Source organism: Balaenoptera borealis (assembly GCF_965194805.1).
Source record: "Balaenoptera borealis genome assembly, chromosome: 3".
In the NCBI taxonomy this organism is placed as follows: Eukaryota; Metazoa; Chordata; class Mammalia; order Artiodactyla; family Balaenopteridae; genus Balaenoptera; species Balaenoptera borealis.
Genome location: NC_138866.1, coordinates 167,105,838 through 167,127,130, shown reverse-complemented (window position 1 = coordinate 167,127,130; position 21,293 = coordinate 167,105,838). Strand labels below are relative to the sequence as shown.

The 21,293-nt window shown below is 37.9% G+C and overlaps 1 protein-coding gene across 27 annotated transcripts in view; it reads right to left on the bottom strand.

Annotated features, from left to right (window-relative positions):
• The window catches only part of PARD3 (par-3 family cell polarity regulator), a 625,186-nt gene that overhangs the window by 323,467 nt on the left and 280,426 nt on the right, over positions 1–21,293 (bottom strand). For all 27 annotated transcript variants that reach the window (XM_082385261.1, XM_082385255.1, XM_082385273.1 and 24 more), the window contains exon 4: positions 18,693–18,871. In XM_082385261.1, the coding sequence (XP_082241387.1) occupies positions 18,693–18,871 (179 nt within the window). The remainder of the gene's footprint in view (positions 1–18,692; positions 18,872–21,293) is intronic.

The window sequence follows — 21,293 nt, the reverse complement described above, 5'->3', positions numbered from 1 at the left end:
ACTACAGAAAATAAACTTTAAAAGCTCGATAGGAGAATTAACCATTAGCAGCAAGTACTTTTTACTAGTAAAACTCTGTACCTTTTTGGTCACTATGGTTCAAGAAAGCTGTGATAGGGGCTTCTCTGGTGGCACAGTGGTTAAGAATCCATCTGCCAATGCAGGGGACACAGGTTCGAGCCCTGGTCCGGGAAGATCCCACACGTTGTGAAGCAACTAAGCCTGTGTGCCACAACTACTGAGCCTGTGCTCTAGAGCCTGTGAGCCACAACTACTGAGCCTGCGTGCCACAACTACTGAGGCCCGTGCACCTAGAGCCCATGCTCTGCAACAAGAGAAGCCACTGCAATGAGAAGCCCATGCACCGCAACGAAGAGTAGCCCCTGCTCGCCGCAACTAGAGAAAGCCTGCGTGCAGAAACGAAGACCCAACACAGCCAAAAATAAATAAAATAAATAAAGTTATTAAAAAAAAAAAAAGAAAGCAAGCTGTGATGGGGCATAACCACAAGTAAAAGGAAGATGCTGGTAAGATTAGGCTGCTGTTCCACACCCGGGGATGAGGTACTGACCTTGCTTAGAGGAATGTGGAAATGGTAAAATAAGCAGAGGACATAGACAAAGTCGAAAGAAAAGAATGAAGCAAATGAAGAAACTAAAGTTCACTGTATCTCAAAATACTAAGAGCCCTTCCTTAAAACCTGAGCATAGTAACTTCAGAACAAAGCGAAACTATCTGTTTCACGTGGTTGTCCCTAAACTTACTGACCAGAAATTCAAATAAATCATAAGGGGCAGATAAACTTATTAATGACAGGACCTTAAACGTCCACGAAGAGAGAAAGGATTGGAAGTGTGGAGAAACACAAGCACAATTTCTACGTCAAGGATCGTGCAGGGTCCTACCATTGGCTAGGGACCTAGTTTTTCTATTCTTTCCCCACCATTAGAGGTGATTATTATACCAACTCTTTACTTTGAAAATGAATAATCAAACAGAAAGCATTAAAAATCGATCCTGCCTTTTTAGTAGGAAGTGTATTTCAGAGAAACCAATAGTGCCAGCCAATGGGGAAAGCTTGTCTTTTCAGGAAAATGCTGAGTATGGAAGTAGAACAATTAATAGTATTAGAAAAATCACCGTTTTCAACTCCTAATGAAATCATTCATTCAGGCAAAGATAATCAGTGGATGCTAAAACCATTAGGTGAAAAGTTGATAATGAACCGGATGTATGCATAGTGACAAAATACCACTTGCAAAGGGAAAAATATATCTTTAAAGTAAAGAGACCACATACCACAAAACTCTCTTTTCCTGATGTCTAGAATCCAAAAAGCTGCTGGTACTTCCTTTGGATTCCTTTTGAATCTCCATCATTATTCGTCTTCCCTTAAATGGCCCCTGCGGGCTCTTACTATGGACCACTCACTACCGTCCCCCTGAACAAGCTCAAAAATGTACAATTGCAAACCCTCCTCCCTGACAACTTCTACGCACAGGTCACCAACACTAAACTGCTTCTCTGAATTCATGATCTAAATTTCCAACAGGATGTCCCAAAGGTATGTACCTAATCTCCACAGTCTCGTTAATCCAAAGCTCATGGCCAAGATCTTACCCTTTGGCCATCACCCTCGTTCAGGATCAACGTGCCTCTCTTCTGAACCACTACAGCAGCCTTCTAGTTGGAGGCTGGCTCAAACCTTATCCTCTCCAACAACTTTCCACAGAGGATTCTCCTAAAATGCCCGTTAGGTCACGTCACACCTGGAACAAGCATGAGGCAGACCTGGGGACCCGTGGTGTCACAGCCTCCTCACCTCCGACAGGATTTTCCTCAGCCCAGACTCCCAGCAACATTTCTTCTGTGAAAATACTCACCGCTCTTCAAGGCCCAATTCCCAAGCTGCCTTCTCTAAGAAGCATTTCCTGACTCTCAACAGAACTAATAACGTCGTGCTTTCTGAACTACTAAATTCCGATTTTCCTCCTAATTATAGTTCTAACTTATAATTTAGTTAATTTTTAAGATTGCTGTTTCCATCATCACAGTGACACCTAGGCAGAAGATCACCAGTCACCTTTAAACTCTAGCACTTAGCTCAGTGGCCTGCACCTACGTGGACAGCTTTTTCTGGAATACTTACTATGCTTCCTACTTTCACAAGGTTTCAAAATCCCAGAATTTTAAAGGAACATTTCTAACCGTTGTTTAAAAAATCAAATCAATAAGGAAATGCTTTAATCAGGTATCACGACAAACTTCAGTGGAAATGCACTTTCACTGAAATACAATGACTGTACTTTTAAATTTATACTGAAAGATGTATACCATTGTTAGATGCCTATTTCAATCTAATGTCACACCTACAGTATACAGTGTCTGCGGAAAAATTTGATTATTTCCAGTTGCATCTAAAAAGTAGTGTGGTATTTCTCTATGTCAATTATGACATGTAATTCATGCAGCAGGCCACCACAAAGTAATCATATTAAGGCAGATAGGGCTAAAAAAAAAAATCAAAAGATCTGTCCTTCTGAACTCCATCTGAAAAATTCTACAATTTTATATTCGTAGAATCAACGTTGAGCATTTAATTGGTAAGAAAAATAAAACATACCCCCATAACAAAAAAAATTCTAATTCAATGTTGATATGGTAAAGTCAATAATAAATGCATATATTAATTGATTTATGATGTATGAAAAGTTCAGTTACAGTCACCTCAGTCATCACCAGGTAAGTGAAGAATTTCTAAAATATATTATTAATCATTATGCAACATATCTGTTATTTTTGTCGACAGCATCATGCAGGTGCTACTCGGATTTCAGCAATGTTCGTCCTCAAAATCCTGTCTGAAGTTTGGATCAAGTGCACACACAGAGTATATATAGTCCTATAAAGCTGTGATTAGTATCTGTGATGTGAGCACATCCACAAACCTAATAACATACAATGTATTTTCTACAATATATGCATGGATAATCACTGTTTTCAACTGCAATGGATACAATGCACTCTAGTTTCAATTTGAAAATACTTTTTCCAGTGTAAATGATTTTAAAATTACGGTACTTTTTTTTTTTGCTTATTTCTTTTAAATTTTATTTATTTATTTATTTATGGCTGTGTTGGGTCTTCGTTTCTGTGCGAGGGCTTTCTCTAGTTGCGGCAAGTGGGGGCCACTCTTCATCGCAGTGCGCAGGCCTCTCACTATCGCAGCCTCTCTTGTTGCGGAGCACAGGCTCCAGACGCGCAGGCTCAGTAGCTGTGGCTCACGGGCCCAGTTGCTCCGCGGCATGTGGGATCTTCCCAGACCAGGGCTCGAACCCGTGTCCCCTGCATTGGCAGGCAGATTCTTAACCACTGCGCCACCAGGGAGGCCCCAAAATTACGGTACTTTTAACTATGTCTATGCAAGACTACATTTTTCATGGACCAAACTATAGTCAACTACAAAAAAAGTCAAAATGTTTGTTAAATGTATTTGCAAAACTATTTCATAACTTGAAGAAAAACATAAACCAATAAATATTTTCATCATTGATATTTTCACAAGTTAGAGTTGCATTTATAATAAATTGGAGAATGGGATTTTAAATCTATTTTGTTCTATGATCAAATTAATGTCTCCATTCTGTATACTGGCAAACTTTAAAAAGAAAGAAAGAAATCTTTTTCTTTAGACTTATAAAAATCCAGTAGTAGGACCAATATAGAAAACCCTAAAAATTACTGAATTTGCTAACAATAAAAAATCATTAAAGCCACTATTTTACATCTAAAAGATTATATAAGAAAAATATCATAATGAATTACTCTCCTTTTTTTAAAATTATAACTTTAATCCTCTACTTAAGAGACTGGCCCAAACATCCACTCAAGCTTTTTGGGAAAGGTGGAAAACTTTCCCTCTTGCCAGAAAAAAAACAGATGTTCCTGCTGTGAGCAGGCATTTTCCTTATCATCTAAATGTACTGCCATATCATCAGGTGTCAAAAAGCCACCCAGGCTGAGAAATGCATATTAATTTGCTGCTCCCGGGTAGCAATAGCCTGGTTACGGAGTAAATCTCTTCCAGGGTAGGGAAAGTGACTGTCCTTTCTGCCCCCTCCCTGAGCCAATAAAAAGAAATAGCACAGAACCACTCAATGCCTTGGGATAGAGGCTTATTCCTGGCATACTAAGCTGCAGCTCCAAGGCTTTATCTCTCAGAAACAGCTATTTAGCTGATGGTCAGATTTCCCGGCAAACCTACATCCCTACTGCAGAAATACAGGAATATTTCGTAAACATCATAGAAGTAATGGATATTTTTGTGTTAGCAGAGGAAACCCAACTACATTTCCACTTTATCTCAATGCAAAAATTCCAAACATCTTTTAAAAAATCACTAGGAATTGTGCCATATTTTGAAACACCAAATACCCAATGCATATAGATTTCATTTTTGCACCCTCTATGCATCCTACGGTTTCGAATATTCCTATGTGGTTTTAAGGTTTTAAATTTACAATATTTTTCAACTCTGCAATTGTGGTCAAAGACAATTCAATCTTCCGCTTTATCATTTCCACAAGAAAAGACAGACAAAAAACAAAGGAAACTATTTTCAGGATGTCTAACCTGAAATTATGAGGCTGAAGTGAAATGAGTAATTATGGCTTAGGACAATTTTTTTTTTTTTAATTGCAGGAAGCTTGCTAAAATCTTCAGTAGTCATATTGTCAATTCAGCGTGGCAGCCCCATTCCTGCTCCTGGGCCAGAGTTTGTCTTTTGTGCCTCCTGACAGCTATACCAGAGTATGACCTTGGAAGCAATGCCAAGGCTAAAGCTTAAAGATAACAACCATAAAATGGTCTGTAAATAGGATTGTTGTCAATGTACTTTTCTGACCTTCAAACCACCCTCTAGATATAAATAAAAATTGGGCGGGGCGGGGGGGAGATAAATAAATAAATTGACACACACACACACACACACACACACACACACACACACAAACACAGGTTCAACAGCCAACTTGTAAATGAAGTCAGAAAGTTTGGCAGTCCCTATCAGTTTAAACCAATTGCATACCTATTAAGGCATTTCTCAAAGTAAGGAAACACAGGATTTTATTCCAAACACAGTAATTATCATCACTTATCTTAGGCACATGGCTATTTTCAAGTGTAATGAACTAAAAAGCATTATTCGAAATACATGGTGACCAATATCCTGCATGCAATGCCTAACGCTGTTGATCAGAGGTCAAACAATCGTTTCCATATTAGCGGTAATTCCTGTCCCTAAATGAGCATGAGTACTGGTACCTGTATGTATACATCTTACTTTCGTTTTTGATAATTCCCTTCTTCCACATTCTTAATCATTATTAGTGAGAGGGGTGGGGGAGATAAAGAAAAGAATGTGTGTGTAAAATCTGTTCCTACAAACATACAGACACCAAGGGGGGAAAGTGGCAGGGCGGTGGCGGTGTGGGATGAATTGGGAGACTGGGATTGACATATATACACTAACGTGTATAAAATAGATAACTAATAAGAACCTGCTGTATAAAAAACAAAATAAAATTCAAAAGATAAAATAAAATAAAATAAAATTTGTTCCTACTTCTGAGCAGAACTATGACAGGACAAAGAGGATTCGAACATTCACAGATTTTTTGTCAAAACAAAATTCTGTCTAATAGTAGACTATATATCTATCATTTATTTATCTATAAATATCTATAAATGATAGATAAATAGTCTACTAAAATGTGGTGGAATTTGCAACAAGAGACACTGGTTACACTGACATTGTAAGTTGTTTAAAATTAAAAAACAAAAGGGTCAAAGTCCAAAGATTTTGAATGCCAAAACATTTACCACAGCACCTCTTTAGTTCAAATTTCATAAGTAATAAATATTTATTTTTAACTATTTTAATTTTCTTTTTCAACCGCGTTTATGTTTTGAACAGAAATTAGTAAAAAAAAAAAAAAGTTGAAAAATATTAATTTAGCCAAGCAAATATTTTTATTAATGTATGAAGTAAAATCTCCTAGCAAGCACATCAAATTTTATTAGTTTTTTTTTTTCCTTTGAAATGTTAAAGGTACCGTACACAGTTCTCAAAACTCATTCTGGCCTTAAAAATTCTGAACTATAACTCATGTCTTTGCCAGCATGTATCATAAATACATGCTCAATAGCTTCTAGATCATAAAATTACATTTAGATCAGTGGGACACTCAAAAATGTTAAATACACCACAAAAAAAAAAAATCATGTTGGAACTCTCCAATATGGAAGAACACATTTGAGAACTAAAATTAATTTTGCAAATAAGTTTCCTGTTGCACAGCAAATGCTTCAGGTTGATATGTTCACAAAACCAGAAGCTTGACATTATAGGTTTATCTCACAACTTACAACTGACCTTGTTAACAGTCTTGATAACAGGTAAGAGAAATAACCCCTGGAACAGATACACATCAGGCTATAACATAAAGGATCTGGCATAAAAGGGGTTGGTCAAATCTCACATGGAGGTACACCAACTTATGAAGGCCATGGTGTTTCCAGAGGTGACCATCAGAGCACGAAGGTCTCTGAAGCTCCCAGACATGCTTGTGGAGCAGACCAGGAAATCCAAGAAGAAAAAGATCAGCAAAACTGAGCCTCATTCAGGCTCCTTATTGGAACCAATTTCCCCAGTTGTTCCTAACCCACCTCAACAGTTCAGAATGCCATGAAAAACTTTAGATACAGAATTTTAAAAGCTGGAAGGAGAAAGCTAGAGAACATCCAGCTGAACCTCTCACTGTCTAAAAAAAGAAACAGGGACTCAGAGAAGTTATGACAAATGCTCTATGGAGATTAGGATGACTAACCAGATCCCACAGTTATACCTCCCCACTTCAATGCCCAATTTCTGAGTGATGACATTTCCAAGTTTTCATTCTCCATCTAAGCAGGAAGCACAGTTTACCTGAGTATAACTGGGTATAACTTCTGATATCCAGCCATTCCTATATAATGACCCCCTCCCATGGGAAAGTATCTCCCAAGTTCTTGCTTGTCAAGTAGGGCAAAGCCATTATACAATCTTGAATCACAACTTCTATTTATGTTAGAGATGGTTGGTTCATTGATAAATACTACATAGTCTTAGGAATAATCAAGCATAAAATGTTTGTTTTAAAATTGTTTTAGGGACTTCCCTGGTGGCGCAGTGGTTAAGAATCCTCCTGCCAACGCAGGGGACACGGGTTCAAGACCTGATCCGGGAAGATCCCACATGCCGCGGAGCAACTAAGCCCCTGCACCACAACTACTAAGCCTGCACTCTAGAGCCTGCGAGCAACAACTACTGAGCCTGCATGCTGCAACTACTGAAGCCCGCGTGCCTAGAGCCCGTGCTCCGCAACAAGAGAAGCCACCGCAATGAGAAGCCCGAGCACTGCAAGGAATAGTAGCCCCCGCTCGCCGCAACTAGAGAAAGCCCGCGCGCAGCAATGAAGACCCAGTGCAGCCAAATATAAAAAATAAATAAATAAATAAATTTATAAAATTGTTTCAAATACAATGATCTCTTGTCTGATATAACTGGGATTATCTCCTTTATCCTATGAAAACATGCACAAGTGGTGAGGAGAAGGTAGATGGGGAGGAAAGTGTAATCTTTTTTCAAGTTACAAAGATGTTATCTTCATCTGTATTCTGAGGAACTAAGGAAAAGAACTAAAAGGGAAGCAGCAGAAACAGCAGCTCCCATTTTATTTCTTTCACAGAGTTTCACAGAAACCAACACGGTCACTGAGTTGTTCTACAGCCACCTGCACCCCACAGTCAGCAAGGTCGGGACCACCGCTTCTGACCTTACTCCTTCCACCAAGGGCAAGTGTAGGAGCAAAAAACAGGATACAAAGGCTGCGAGTCAGATCCCACTGAGGAGCCTGGCTCGTTTTCCACAACAACAATAAAGAATGTGAGCAGCACTCGCTTGACTCTGCAAAACAAATTTGAATCTGAAACAATTTTCAAACATTTTAGAAAGTGCTACATGCTTCTTATTTTGAAGGTACAAAATACCCATCTACATTTCATTTTCTTTCAAAGACACATAACTCCAAATGTTCATATCTCAAAACTAAAATTGTAAAGAACGATCGCATTTGGCATCAGGAGCAAACTGCACAAGAGAGGGAGGGAACAGATGCGGGGAGGTGAGGGAGAGACAGTAAAACACTTAAGTCGCCTGATTCCAAAAGATCTGCCATCTTACATCTTATCCAAATGTGCAAGATGAATCTTTTATGCTTACCTATCTAAATAGTTTACCTTAATTTGAAAGCAATATATATATATATATTCAAAGAAATTGCTGAAATTTGAAAACATTTTTACCTTAATCTTAAAGCAATATATATCCAAAAAAATTACTACAATTGGCACCATATATAATTAATGTGGCAATGTAAATATTAGCAGCTCCTTACATTTTTGCGTTTACAATCATAACTTCAATGGACTGGGTGAATTGAGTCATTCCTGGGAAAAGCAGAATTGAGTCATTCCTGGGAAAAGTTCTCGGGTATCATCTACAATTTAGTTTCTGTAAAGTTTTCCCCTTAATTGTGAAATGGCCTCCTCAGGTAAACCATTTCCACAGATACATTTTTGAAAAATGTAGATCATTTTTATCTCCTCTAAAACTTGTGGTTAAGCAATTAAAATAGGAATCTAAGAATAGTCAGCACTAATCAGCAGTAATAAAGTTTATTAATTATTAAAACTGGCATCATTTTTAAAACTTCACCAAGTCTATATTATATCTTAACATCTTAGGCTTGAGTAAAAATATGCTAGCTTCATTAATATCACTACTAAAAAAAGGACTTTGTTAATTGATCTCCATTTCTTTCCCTTTTTTGGGGGAAACTTTTGTCTTTGTTTTCTCTAATCCTTGTAATTGATATTATTGTTGTTACTGTTATTGAGAAATAATATATTCAGCCCTCTTCTTGATATTTTACGTGCATTGCTCAAAACAGCTTAACAACAGCAAAGTAAATAATGATATAATTGGGTTATAACCCAAAAACCAAAAGAAGTTATCTACGAGGCTCCACCTCCACAAGAGAAGCATTTAGAATAAAGAAATTAATGGCTCAGACTTCTAAAGAATTAAGTCCTTCTCTCCAAACCCCATCAGCAGAAAAAGCATGTTCTCTGAGAAGAATATTAATTTTCAAGGAAACTACTTTGGTCCTCAAATTATAACTGAAAATTCTAATTTTAGAAAATGTGATTCTGGGAAATTTCTGAGTGATTGCTGTTGACCCCACACATACACCTTAAAAAAAATCTTAACAATCTGAATAAAGTGAAAAAGAAACAGCTGATGCAGGAGGTTGTCAGGATAAAAACTGAAGACAAAGCGGGAGCTCCCAGTCCTGAAGATGCAGCATGTCTAAAACTGACGCATTTCTCAAACTCAGGCTTGTAGCAGGAAAGGGGGCCAACCTTAAACCAATATTTAACAAAATCAGTTGAAGAACTTTTAACAGAACTCATTTTCAAAGCAAAAAACATATTTCAGGGAACAAACAGGTATGTAAGGAGGCTCATGGAGCCCAGTGGCTGAATCCTCGTTCCATAATTCTCATTATTGGTGCATTAACTGCCATCCGGTTCTCGGCACACAAAATGTGGGTGGTACAACCTACCTTGTAAAGCTGGGTTTTTAAAACCTTCTTGTTTTGGAAAAAGGTTAGATTTACAGAAAAGATGGTACAGAGAGCTCCTGCATACTCTTTACCCAACTTCTTCCAGTGTTGACATCTTCCATAACTTTGGTTTATCTGTTAAAATGAAGACATTAACATCGGTACGACACTGTTAACTGAACTACAGACTTATCTGCAAGTCATCAGTTTTTTCCACTAACATCCCTGTTTCACGGCAGGATCCCATACTGCATTTGGTTATCGTGTCTCCTCAGACTCCTCTGATCTGAGACTGTTTCTCAGTCTTCCCTGGTATTTTGCGACCATGACATTCTTTAAGAATGGTGGTCAGGTATTGTGTAGAACGTCCCTCAATTCTGGTTTGTCTGAAGGTTCCTCATGATTAAACTGGAGTCAAGAGTTTTGGGGAAAATTCCACTGAGGTCCCATCTCATTACACTACATCAGGGGCTCATGCCATCACCATGAATTATCACTAGTGATACTAACCATGACCACGGGGTTCAGGTCAGTTCACCACAGTTCCCCACTATAGAGTTAATGTTTTTCTCATTCCATCCTCTATTCTTTGGAAACAAATTACTAAGGGCAGCCAATCCTCGAGAGGAGGGGAATTAAGCTCCACCTTCTGGAGGGGGAAGTATAACATATATTATTTGGAATTCTCCTGCAAGGAAATTTGGACCTTTTCCCCATTTTATTTTTTATTCAATCATTTATTAGTATCACCGTAGTCTCGTGGATATTTATTCTGGTCTTTCGATTAAAATCCAATTATATCATTATTTACTTTGTTGTTGTTAAGCTGTTTTGAACAACACACATAAAATATCAGGAAGAGGCCTGAGTATATAATTTTGCAATAACAATGATAAAAGTATCAATCACAAGGACTGGAAAAAACAAAGACAAAAAAGTTCCCCCAAAAAAGGGTAAAGAAATGGAGATCAGTTAACAAAATCAGATTATTAGTAGTGATATTAATGACGCTAGCATATTTTCACTCAAGACTAAGATGTGAAGATATAATATAGACTTGGTGAGATTTTAAAAATTATTTTGGTTTTAATAATAAATGCTGATTATTCTTATATTCCCATTTTAATTGCTTAACAGAAAGTTTTAGAGGTGATAGAAATGAGAAGGTTGTTATGAAATATTTTACAGTTTAAAATATTCAACTAAATGAACACTGGGCAATATATAAAGTCTGTAAGTATGTTGGAAAGTGGGTGGCATACTTAAGAGCACAGAATATGAAACAGGACAATTGAGATTCATAACACAACTTTATCTTTCAGCAGTTGGTTTAATTCTTAGGTGAATTATTTAAACTCTCTCAGGCTCTACCTCCTCATCAATAAACTGGGAATGGCCACACTACTTACACTTCAGAAGGCGATTAAATGAGATACAACACATAACACAGCCAGCAAGAAGCAAGTACTCAGATCAACTTGGCTATCATTACACGAAAATACCAAAACCTCAGAAACAGTACAGTTTGGAGATGGGACAGATGGAAACCATTTCTATCCCCACCCTGTAAAAACCGTTGCCCCAAAGGCAGTCCAGCACATGATGGCACCTAGAACACATGAAAATTAAAACAGAGCTGCCCCAGCGGCTGGGACGCAAACACCAGGTACCGCAGTCCAGCACCTCACTAGGCTCTTCTCTTTAATAACAGGACACGACTTCATGACCCGAAGTAGGTATGTTTATAAGCTAAAGTATTAAAAATTAAAAATAGACACCAACTTAGAAAGATGAAATGAGGCCAAAATATTTTCAAGTGTCTAAAGAATACGTGAATTTTTGTTTAATAAAGTTTAATCAGTGCCAGTTCTTGGTCTCCTCTCCCAAATCAAGAAAAACGGGTATAACATCTTCATTTCCCTCTGTATGATATGCAACTTTGAGGGTGCTCAACGAGGATTCTGAAATTGCTTTGGATTTATATTCCTGGAATGGTTTGTGAACTCTAAAAATATCACACCCAGGCTTAAACATTTTCTCAATAGCACCTTAGGATTTCATAACTTGGAACACAAATTATAATATTTAAAGTATGTGATGGGGGATTATATTCCTAAATGTGACACAGAAATAGATAAGTCTCGGTTATTAACAGCTCAGGCTAAGGCACCTTGGCACTTGAGGTTAGTCTATTTTAAAAATGAGTAGAACCATCACTTACTGAACAAAAATGCAGTGCATTCAAATTAAGATCTTTTAATATGCAAAACAGAAGGGTGAAATTTATAGTTTTAGAGGCCTTTTACAGAAGTACAAATGTTGTAGCAGGACAGCCTAAGACCTGGGTCTCAGCTGGATTTCCCTTGAAGCAAATACCCCAGAAAATTAAACACAGCTATAGGGCTCTCGCAAAGGAAACGTAGTTTTAAAAAACTTCTTAGCCCATCCTTTGAGGTTTTAGATGGTTATTGTAACTAGCTGGCAGCTATGGTTGGCCCATAAATAACCAAAGGATAGACAACTTTTTTTTTAATAGCCAGCTGGTCAAATGGACTAATTCAAAAATAAAAAATTTACCAATATGACTCACCTTCCACATTAGAAAGAAAAAATGAGAAGAAGCAGACTAAGAAGCCAAAGGTTTGAGAAGAGGATGAGAAAGCAAAAAATAGGTAAATTTAGAATATCACTTTATTTATTTATTTTTTAATGTCTGTACTTAATTACTTGATCAAGATTATAAGCTTTTACAAAGGTCCTGCATAAAAAGCAAAGTTCTCATTTTTTTTTTAAATTCTAAAGAGAGCAAATATCCATTTCTTTTTTTTTTTAATTGAGGCATAGTTGATTTACAGTGTTGTGTTAGTTTCAGGTGTACAGCAAAGTAATTCAGTTATATATATAACATATATAGAATATCATTTTACAATGAATAAACAAACGAATGAATGAATGAGCCAGTAAGCAGCTATTTTAAAGAGCCACGTGGAGCAGGATTCAAATGTCATTGCTATTGTATTGTCTGTGTATCAACTGCAAAGGTTTTCTCGCTCTCAGTAAAACAGGGAGCAGACATTTTCTGGAGGTTTCTTGTGCCTGATTGGTGACCCTAATGCTGGGAATTCAGTGTCCTGACCTTACATATTCAAATGCACTTGAACTAAGATTGGAGGGGAGGGGGGATGCACCAAGTAACAGTAAACAGAAACAGTGCTTTTATCATAGCTTCTGTCTAGAAAAATATTTCCTGTTCTAGCCTTGTGTTGATAAGATAGGATCCAATATCTCAATGGGGTGTTGTAATATTTTTTTAAAAAAAACTAAAAAAATTAATAGCGGGCTTCCCTGGTGGCGCAGTGGTTGAGAATCTGCCTGCCAATGCAGGGAACATGGGTTCGAGCCCTGGTCTGGGAGGATCCCACATGGAGCGGAGCAACTGGGCCCGTGAGCCACAACTACTGAGCCTGCGTGTCTGGAGCCTGTGCTCCGCAACAAGAGAGGCCGCGACAGTGAGAGGCCCGCGCACCACGACGACGAGTGGCCCCCGCTTGCCACAACTAGAGAAAGCCCTCTCACAGAAACGAAGACCCAACACAGCCATAAATAAATACAAATAAATAAATTAAAAAAAAAAAATTAACAGCTTTTCTTTTAAAAATTTGAGCTAAGTGTGAAAAGAAGTGTCACAAAACCAAATATGTTAAATGTTTCAGATTCTATTCTAAGATAGAAAAATTAGCCCAAACGAAGACATACCCAAATAACGATTATATTCCTATTTGCCATCTCTTGACAGACAAAGATACCTTCCGCTTCCCGCTGGACCCAAGTTCTTTAAAAAAGACTGTGCCCCGGAATGAACAGAGAAGCTTTAAATAAAAACACACAAACGTCCTGAAATGGGTAAATGAATCTATTGGTATAAGTGTGTTTCATCTTTTAAAAGTCCACAGGTAATTCTGATACACAGCCAATGGAACTATTAAACTATTCAATAAGACAGTAAGTTCTGGAACTCAGAAACAGTACCAGTTGCTTCTTGGTGCTCTGCATCCTACCTCTCATCCCCCAGCCCACCCCATCTAGGACTTCTCACAGAGCTCTTTATACATCATAAGTACTTTTCACTTTATTATTCATGAATTTATGGGAAGCAATTATCAATAGCTTTAAAAATGTTTGTTTCCTTGGTCAAATAAGTCTACTTAAGGAATCAGCTCTAAGAAAATAATGAGAGATGTCAACATAAATTGGTATATAAGGATATTCTCTGAAGGGTACTTCTAAAGGTTACTTATAAGAGCAAAAAAAGAAAAGAAAAAAAAGGCTGAAGTATAAATATGTTAAGCAACAAGAAAAATCACCAAATAAAGTTAATAAACAACTCCAGAAAATCATTACCGTAATAGAACCTTGTGCAAAGCATCGATATTTACAAGACAAAGGAAAATGCTCTCGGTATAACACAGATTAGGGAAAAAGGCAGGAAGTTAAACTGTACTGATGGGATGACTCCCCATTGATACCAAGAACAGCCACCATCTGTGTAGAGCTACACTATGCTCCACAGAAGTCCTCAAATCATACACCAAATGTCAACACTCCTCAACACCAAGACCCCAAATTACTTATCTGCTTCTTTCTATGTTTCATTACTTTAGAAAATGCAAAGAGCAAGAAATACTATTATCGGGGAAAAAAAAAACAAAACTGTTTGGGGACTCAAAATATACCACAAGAAAGATTTGTAAAAATCATTTTCTAAAGTTAGAAGGAAGATCTCACATTGCTTTGAATGTAATGGAAAGAGAGGTGACAAAGACATAATTAAGACAGCACCTCTTCCAAGAGTTTGCATGCATCAGGGGTATTGGAAAGATATCAAATGTGGCAAGCAACTAAATCAAACAGAAATAATAAACCCAGAGGGTCAGAAACATCCAGAGATGTTCTTAAACATCTCTTTAAGAAATGGGAAAAAAAATTTTTTAACCTAATGATGCCAAGGCAATATGTTCTCTTACCACTTTCCTCCCTTTCCCTGATCAGGTAAGAATCTCTCTTGGAAACTAGTCAAAATATGATTTTATGCTAATTCTACCCATGTTAGTTGGGGGGCAATATAACTTAGAAAAACAACACCTCTTATTATTTACGGGAAGGAACAACAGCTTACAACCACTGCCCAATGAACAGAACAGACCTGATTCCCAAAACCTCATGGCAGACTGATTCTGATAAGTGCCTCATTACAGTGGAATGAATCAAACCCTATCCACATATTTGGTGGCCTCTTCATTCACAGGGACACGGACCTAGTAAGGATGGCTAAAGAGCTGGCAAAACGACTTGAGAATTCACACTGACTGAAATACTCTTTCCCAAGATGAAGTATTAATATGCACACACAAAATCTCAAATGAAAATACATCTTCCAGCAAGATACTTTCCACACAAATTGTGAGCAAAATGGTCTCTAAGAGTTGAAAAGGGCAGCCAGCCACCAAGAGCTGGGTAACAGGAATAAGCCAATGTTCCAAAGAACTTTGAAAAAAAGCCAAGATTCTCTTCCCCTCTATGCCTCACGGCCAGATAAAACTACGACAGAATTTAAGAAATCCAGAAGCCCGTGACACCCTTGGTCTCTTGGAGCCCTCACCTGGCTTAGTAGCACCACAATCTGTGAACTTTGCCCTCTAAACTCGACAGCGGGATGAAACAGTATCACAGTTTTAACTGCGAAGACTCCACCTCTCATCTGTGGTTTTGAACCACAAGGGAGAGTTCAACGTGGCCGTGCTCTCACACACGAGAAAGGAACTGCCGGGTTCGGAAATAAGAGATTTTAACTGACCGGTGACATTACACTAAAACTGTTTTGCTTATTTAACTCGGAAGAATAGAAGCTACTTACATATGCAGATGAGTTATACAGGAACACCAACCTATTTTAACCATTAGAGATCAATGAATCACAGGACTGTGAACCCTTAACTAATTGATTTCCGTGTTTTCATACAGAAAACCTAAACCTCTACATGCTGATAAGAATTTATAACATCTTGAAATTGCCCAGCATAGGCAAGCTCTCATGGACGCAACAGAAATAAATAAATTTAATACTGATAAGCAAGTATGCTTTCCTCCAAGCATCCTTTCTTAATATTGAAGACATTGGAAGTCATTTTTATAACTGAAAATAAGACAGCATTTATCAGACATATACCTGTTAAAAAAAAAAACAAACGGCTCAGACTAAGATACAAACAGCTTAAAAATCTAGACTAGGAAACTTAGTAAATAGGTATTCGAAAAGTAAAGCCAAAGATAATTCAAAAGACAAACTCATTACACATTACCTTTTATGTGTGTCGTATGTGAATACGATTTCATCTAGAGATATGTGTGTGAATCAAGGCCTCTGCCATGGGAAAGTGTAGGCATCTGGCTACATTAAGTACCACTCCCAACAGGGAAAAAGCTTGTTGGGTAAAGTAACCATTTTTAAAACAAAATTATATTCAATTTTGTCTTACAGTGCTGATACTTATAATGTAAAAAAACATAGTATAAATGTCCAACAATAAGAGAATGATAAAGTATACTCTACCCTGGAATACTTGGCGTTCATTAAATATATTTTCTAATAAAATTCACACCAGGGGAAATCCCTGTGAGATGAAAAAAATGTAGAAATAATCAGGATGCAAATATGTAGACAAAGAATGACTCCGACTTTGTGTGTGTGTGTGTGTGTGTGTGTTCACTAATATCTTCGTACTGGTTGTTGATGAGTTTGGAATTATGGATAATGTAATTTTGTTCTATTCTACTAGTTGCCCAATTTTTTACAATGATAGACACATGTTATTTAAAAGACAACGAATGAGGGACTTCCCTGGCTATCCAGTGGTTACGACTCCATTCTTCCACTGCAGGGGGCGCAGGTTCAATCTCTGGTTGAGGAACTAAGATCCCACGTGCCACGTGGCATGGCCAAAAAATAAAACAAAATAAAAGAGAATGGCAGTGAGGTGGACATGGTTAACTGGCCATAAGCATCTCCATCCTCTCCAGGCAGCTTCCCTGGGCTGCAGAGCCTGGAAGGCTAAAGTCCGTTTCCCAGACACCCCTAGACATAAGGATCTGGAGCAAACTACATTCTGCCCATTTGGATTCAACAGCCTGAGATTTTAATGATAATTGTGAAATAGGGGATTTTCTTGGGCTGTTATTAGTGGCAAGCCATGGAGATGACGGCTTTTTCTAGGGTGTTCCTGGGTTCAGGCCCAGCTCCACAGGTGACAGGCGGCAAGGTGAGCACAGGTGGAGACAGTGCTAACGTCTACTGGGCCAGTGCAGGCAGCAGGACGCCAGGTCCTGCACCTCTGCCCCCTCCCCAGGCCAGCTAGACACGCTGTACTGCACTGTCCAGAAAGCCCTGGGGGCCCAGCCTATGGTCTGCTCTTCTAGCCCTTCCAATAATTTTCTGAAAAGCAAATTCTCAATATTAAGTCCTTTTATGTTTAAAATAGCTCCTGTGATTCTGTCTGCTGTAACTGAAGCTGACTCATACAGCCAAGATGTTGAATGAGTTAAAAAGAAAATTTTGATTACCTCAGTGACTTCTGACCCCCTATCTTTCAACTAAGCGAAAACCTTTTTTTAAAGTAATAAATTTTTTTAAACTACCAACTTGACTTGTTATATATTTGTGAATATCCATGGAAATCAGGTCTATTCCGAACACAAATTAAAGGTCACGAGGCCTATTCAGAAACCAGATTCTTTGAATAGTCTACTGCATGATAAAGCATTCTAAATTTTCAGGCTAATCTCAATGAGAAGAAACTCATCACATATCTAATAAAATATAACAGAAGAGTTAAACCCCTCATCCAAAAAATCAGACTATAGTACATTGTATTTTCTTGGTAGATTCTTCTCAGTTTAAACTTACATATTCCCTTCTTTTTTTTTCTTTACTTGAACTGGTACAAAGAAGAGTTTGTTGAAATGTGAAACCAAGATAAAAGAAATATTTAAAACAGGTATTTTGACACAGATGCAAAGGATAAATCAAGCAAATATCAAACTACATTGATTTTTACTATTAATATGTGATTAATATATTTCCACACTTCTCGATATGTATGGTGCTCAATTACTGGCTGCACTGAAAAATGTGTATTAATTCATTGAACAGATGTTTGCTGAGAATCTATTTTATAGATTCAGCAGTGAAAATGGCAAGCACAGCTTAAAGCTCATTGGGTAAAAGGTTAGAGGTATAACAGAATGGGATGGTACGGCTTCTGTAGGAATATATGACAAGGAGCATTAACACAAATTGGAAAAAGTAGACTAAATAGACTAAAATAAAGCTTATTTATTTAGACTAAATAAATTAGGTCATGGACAAATTAAATTTGGTCAAAGAAGAGAATATTATTAAGACTAGACAGTACACTTCCATTTCGTTTCAATTGAGTAGAGAGAGCAAATGACCATGGATGGCGCCCACTTTCATCCTTAATGGTTCACATGCTGTGATTTCTTTAATGTACCTCAGGGACCAACATGAATATGTGCTTATACATGCGCAAAAGATCCCTGTAAGGACATGCAAAAAGCTCATAATGGGGCTGCCCAGGAAGAGACATGGGGTGATCAGCAGACAAGTTAGGTCTTAGGAGAGGGACCTTAGGCGTACATACTTCTTGTTAAAAGGTTTCATTCTTCATCATAGGAACATATTATCCATTCCAAAAATGGATACATAAATAGATACACAATATATAGCAAGGATTTAATCAGAAAACTCAAGGGCAGTACAAAAGAAGAAGTTATCTGAACTTTGGTGTGAAGGTCACAGAGGACGTAGCAGGGACGCTATGGAAGCAAGGGCCTGGTCCACGGCTGACTCCCATCACTGACAGAAAGAGGACACGACCTAGAAGCAGTTACCTTCCTGTCACAGGCTGCAGGGCTGCCGGCGGTGTTTTGTTTGAGGAAGCCAGCGGTTGTCGACCAGCGTGTGGGGTTTTTCCGTGAAGGTTCTTCAGAGGAGAAGTTATTATCACTGACAGACGTGGAGAGGCCAATTAAGGCTGGGTCACTGCTTCGTCGGACGTGAAGAGGCATATCTACAACACAAAACAGCGTTATTAAAGATAACCTAACGTCTGAAAACTACAAGTTAGGGTAAAGGTAGTTAAATCAAAAGATTAAAGAATAGAATAACACTTTAAGGTGACAGTGGGCCAGCCTCGTAAATAGAAATTCCTTTAGTCCCTTTAAAGACTTCACTGCAAAAGAAACATGGTACCTCCAGGATACCTGGAGTGAGAAGGCCGGGCTGGTATCTGCACTTCACACTGGTTACCTGTGTGGCTCTGGGCAAGTGGCCTCCCTGTCCTCTGCCTGTGGTCCCTTCCTACACAAACGGCAACAAAACAGTACTTCTCTCCTAAGGGTACCGGGAGGACTGAATGAGCTAAAGTGCGTAAGACAGTGTCTGACACACGGTGTGCACTCGATAGAGAGCGACAATAATCACCACTGCTGTTCTCATCATCCTGATATTGGTTTGGCTCAGCTATTAAAGAAATCTGTTAAATAAAATATTTCGTTTGTTCAATAAAGTATTATCAGAAAGTACAGAGCACAGACATGTTTCTTATCCTTAAGAAAACGGAAATCTTAAAAGTAGTACACCAATACGCAGGTAGTGTCTGCCATATACTCACATACACAATTACATAAAAGATGGTGTTTTAGCAACTGTATTCCAATGAAAGAGCAGTGTGCTTGCAATTACTCTAGCAAAATCAACAACAAACCCAGGCTAAAATTTGTAATGGTAGCACTGAGAACATCCTAGCAGATGTGATCACCGTTACAGAAAAGAAACAGAACTACAAAACCAGAGAGAAGAGTAAAGGCACATGAGTCTGTAGCACTGAGAATGAGAACCAAAAGCCCCACACATCAACAGAGTGAAAAGCATAATAAACATAAGACAAAAATTTTAGATGATATTACGCTTAGAGTAATCTGTTTTCAAAAACTAGGATACAAGTTAAATATTTATAAAAAGCCTCTAACAAAGCAGCTTTAGCAGTGAAGGAGTAAACTCATCATTTACCATGAGAAACATTTTTGGAATGTTGATGCATTTGCTCAGTGGTGTGGCTACGGAGATCCTTGAGGATATGAAACTAAAGATAGACTATTTACATACATTGAAGGTTCTATGTAAACCACTGTCAATCCAGTATGTTAAAGCAAATTAGAAACAACCAGAGAAAACAGAAGCATATGAATCATAATAATATTGCATTTAACATTTGCTTCCAATAAAGGATTTGATAACCAAGAAAGAGCCTGAATAACACTACCAGAGAAAAAAATATACTGAACATTTAATATTGTTGGTGGTTATCTTAACTTGCTGAGAGAAACACATACATGAAAATTATGGGGAAGAATAATTTTCAATTTTCAGTGTGTAAAAAGTGTGTGTAAAGTCTTGTGACAGCTCTTGCTGCTTATAATTTGCACCAAAAAAATAAAAATAAAACACAACAAAGAACTATACAATCACTCTCAAAACAAGTTCACAAAAATATACATCTAAGGAACTATGTGTGTTAATAGTACAATGCTCTTACCATAAAAAAGTTCCCTCCCAATTAACAAAATTGTTCCCACATTCAAAAATCAAAAATGTAAGCAGAAAAGCAATAAAATGGTGAGGAAGAAGAATAAAATACTTCTGGGAAATAACAATAATGCTCCTTAGATATGGGCTCTGTTGCTTTCCAATTACAGGGTCGCTGATTACTTAGTTGTTAAGGAATTCTGTATACCTCAATATCTGTGTGTGTGTGTGTGTGTGTGTGTGTGTGTGTGTGTGTGTGTGTGTGTTAAGTCTAAAAGAAGCACTATTAGTTCACAAAAGGCCTTTAAAAATGGTACAGAGGTAATGACTAAAAGCAGTACCCACAATAATAAAATAACCACATGAAAGTCCATTTCAACCCCCAAATAAATTCAGGGACTATACATTTCACCAAATTCACTTGGACGCAATAAAACAGCTTACTCAACTTGTTTCTGAAAATTTCCCCAAGAGAAACACATTGCAGACATGATTCAGATTAGATGCATAATTAGGATCATCATCTTCTGAAGGGACATGATCACTGTGTTAATCTGTTAGTCTGAGACAGACACAAATAATTAGCACTTTACCTCTTTGTATCTGTAACTCTCAAAATTCTAGGTGCAGGGAAAGAAAGAGGATTGGAGACCAGGGGGTTACAGCAGGGCTGCAGACCCTTGGGTTGCACCTTCTGGGGAGATGCTGGGGCCCAGCCCCCAGGCAGCATCTACATCAAACACACTGTAAAGGATGTCCCAGGAGACGTGCTACTAGGCAACCCTTCCTACGAGTTGCTCACACATTCATTCCACTTCTCGTTTTCATTTTAGTGATAGCGATAAAAGAAATGAATATAAGGACAGTCTGGATCTTTCATCTGCACCATCCTCTAACTGAGTACC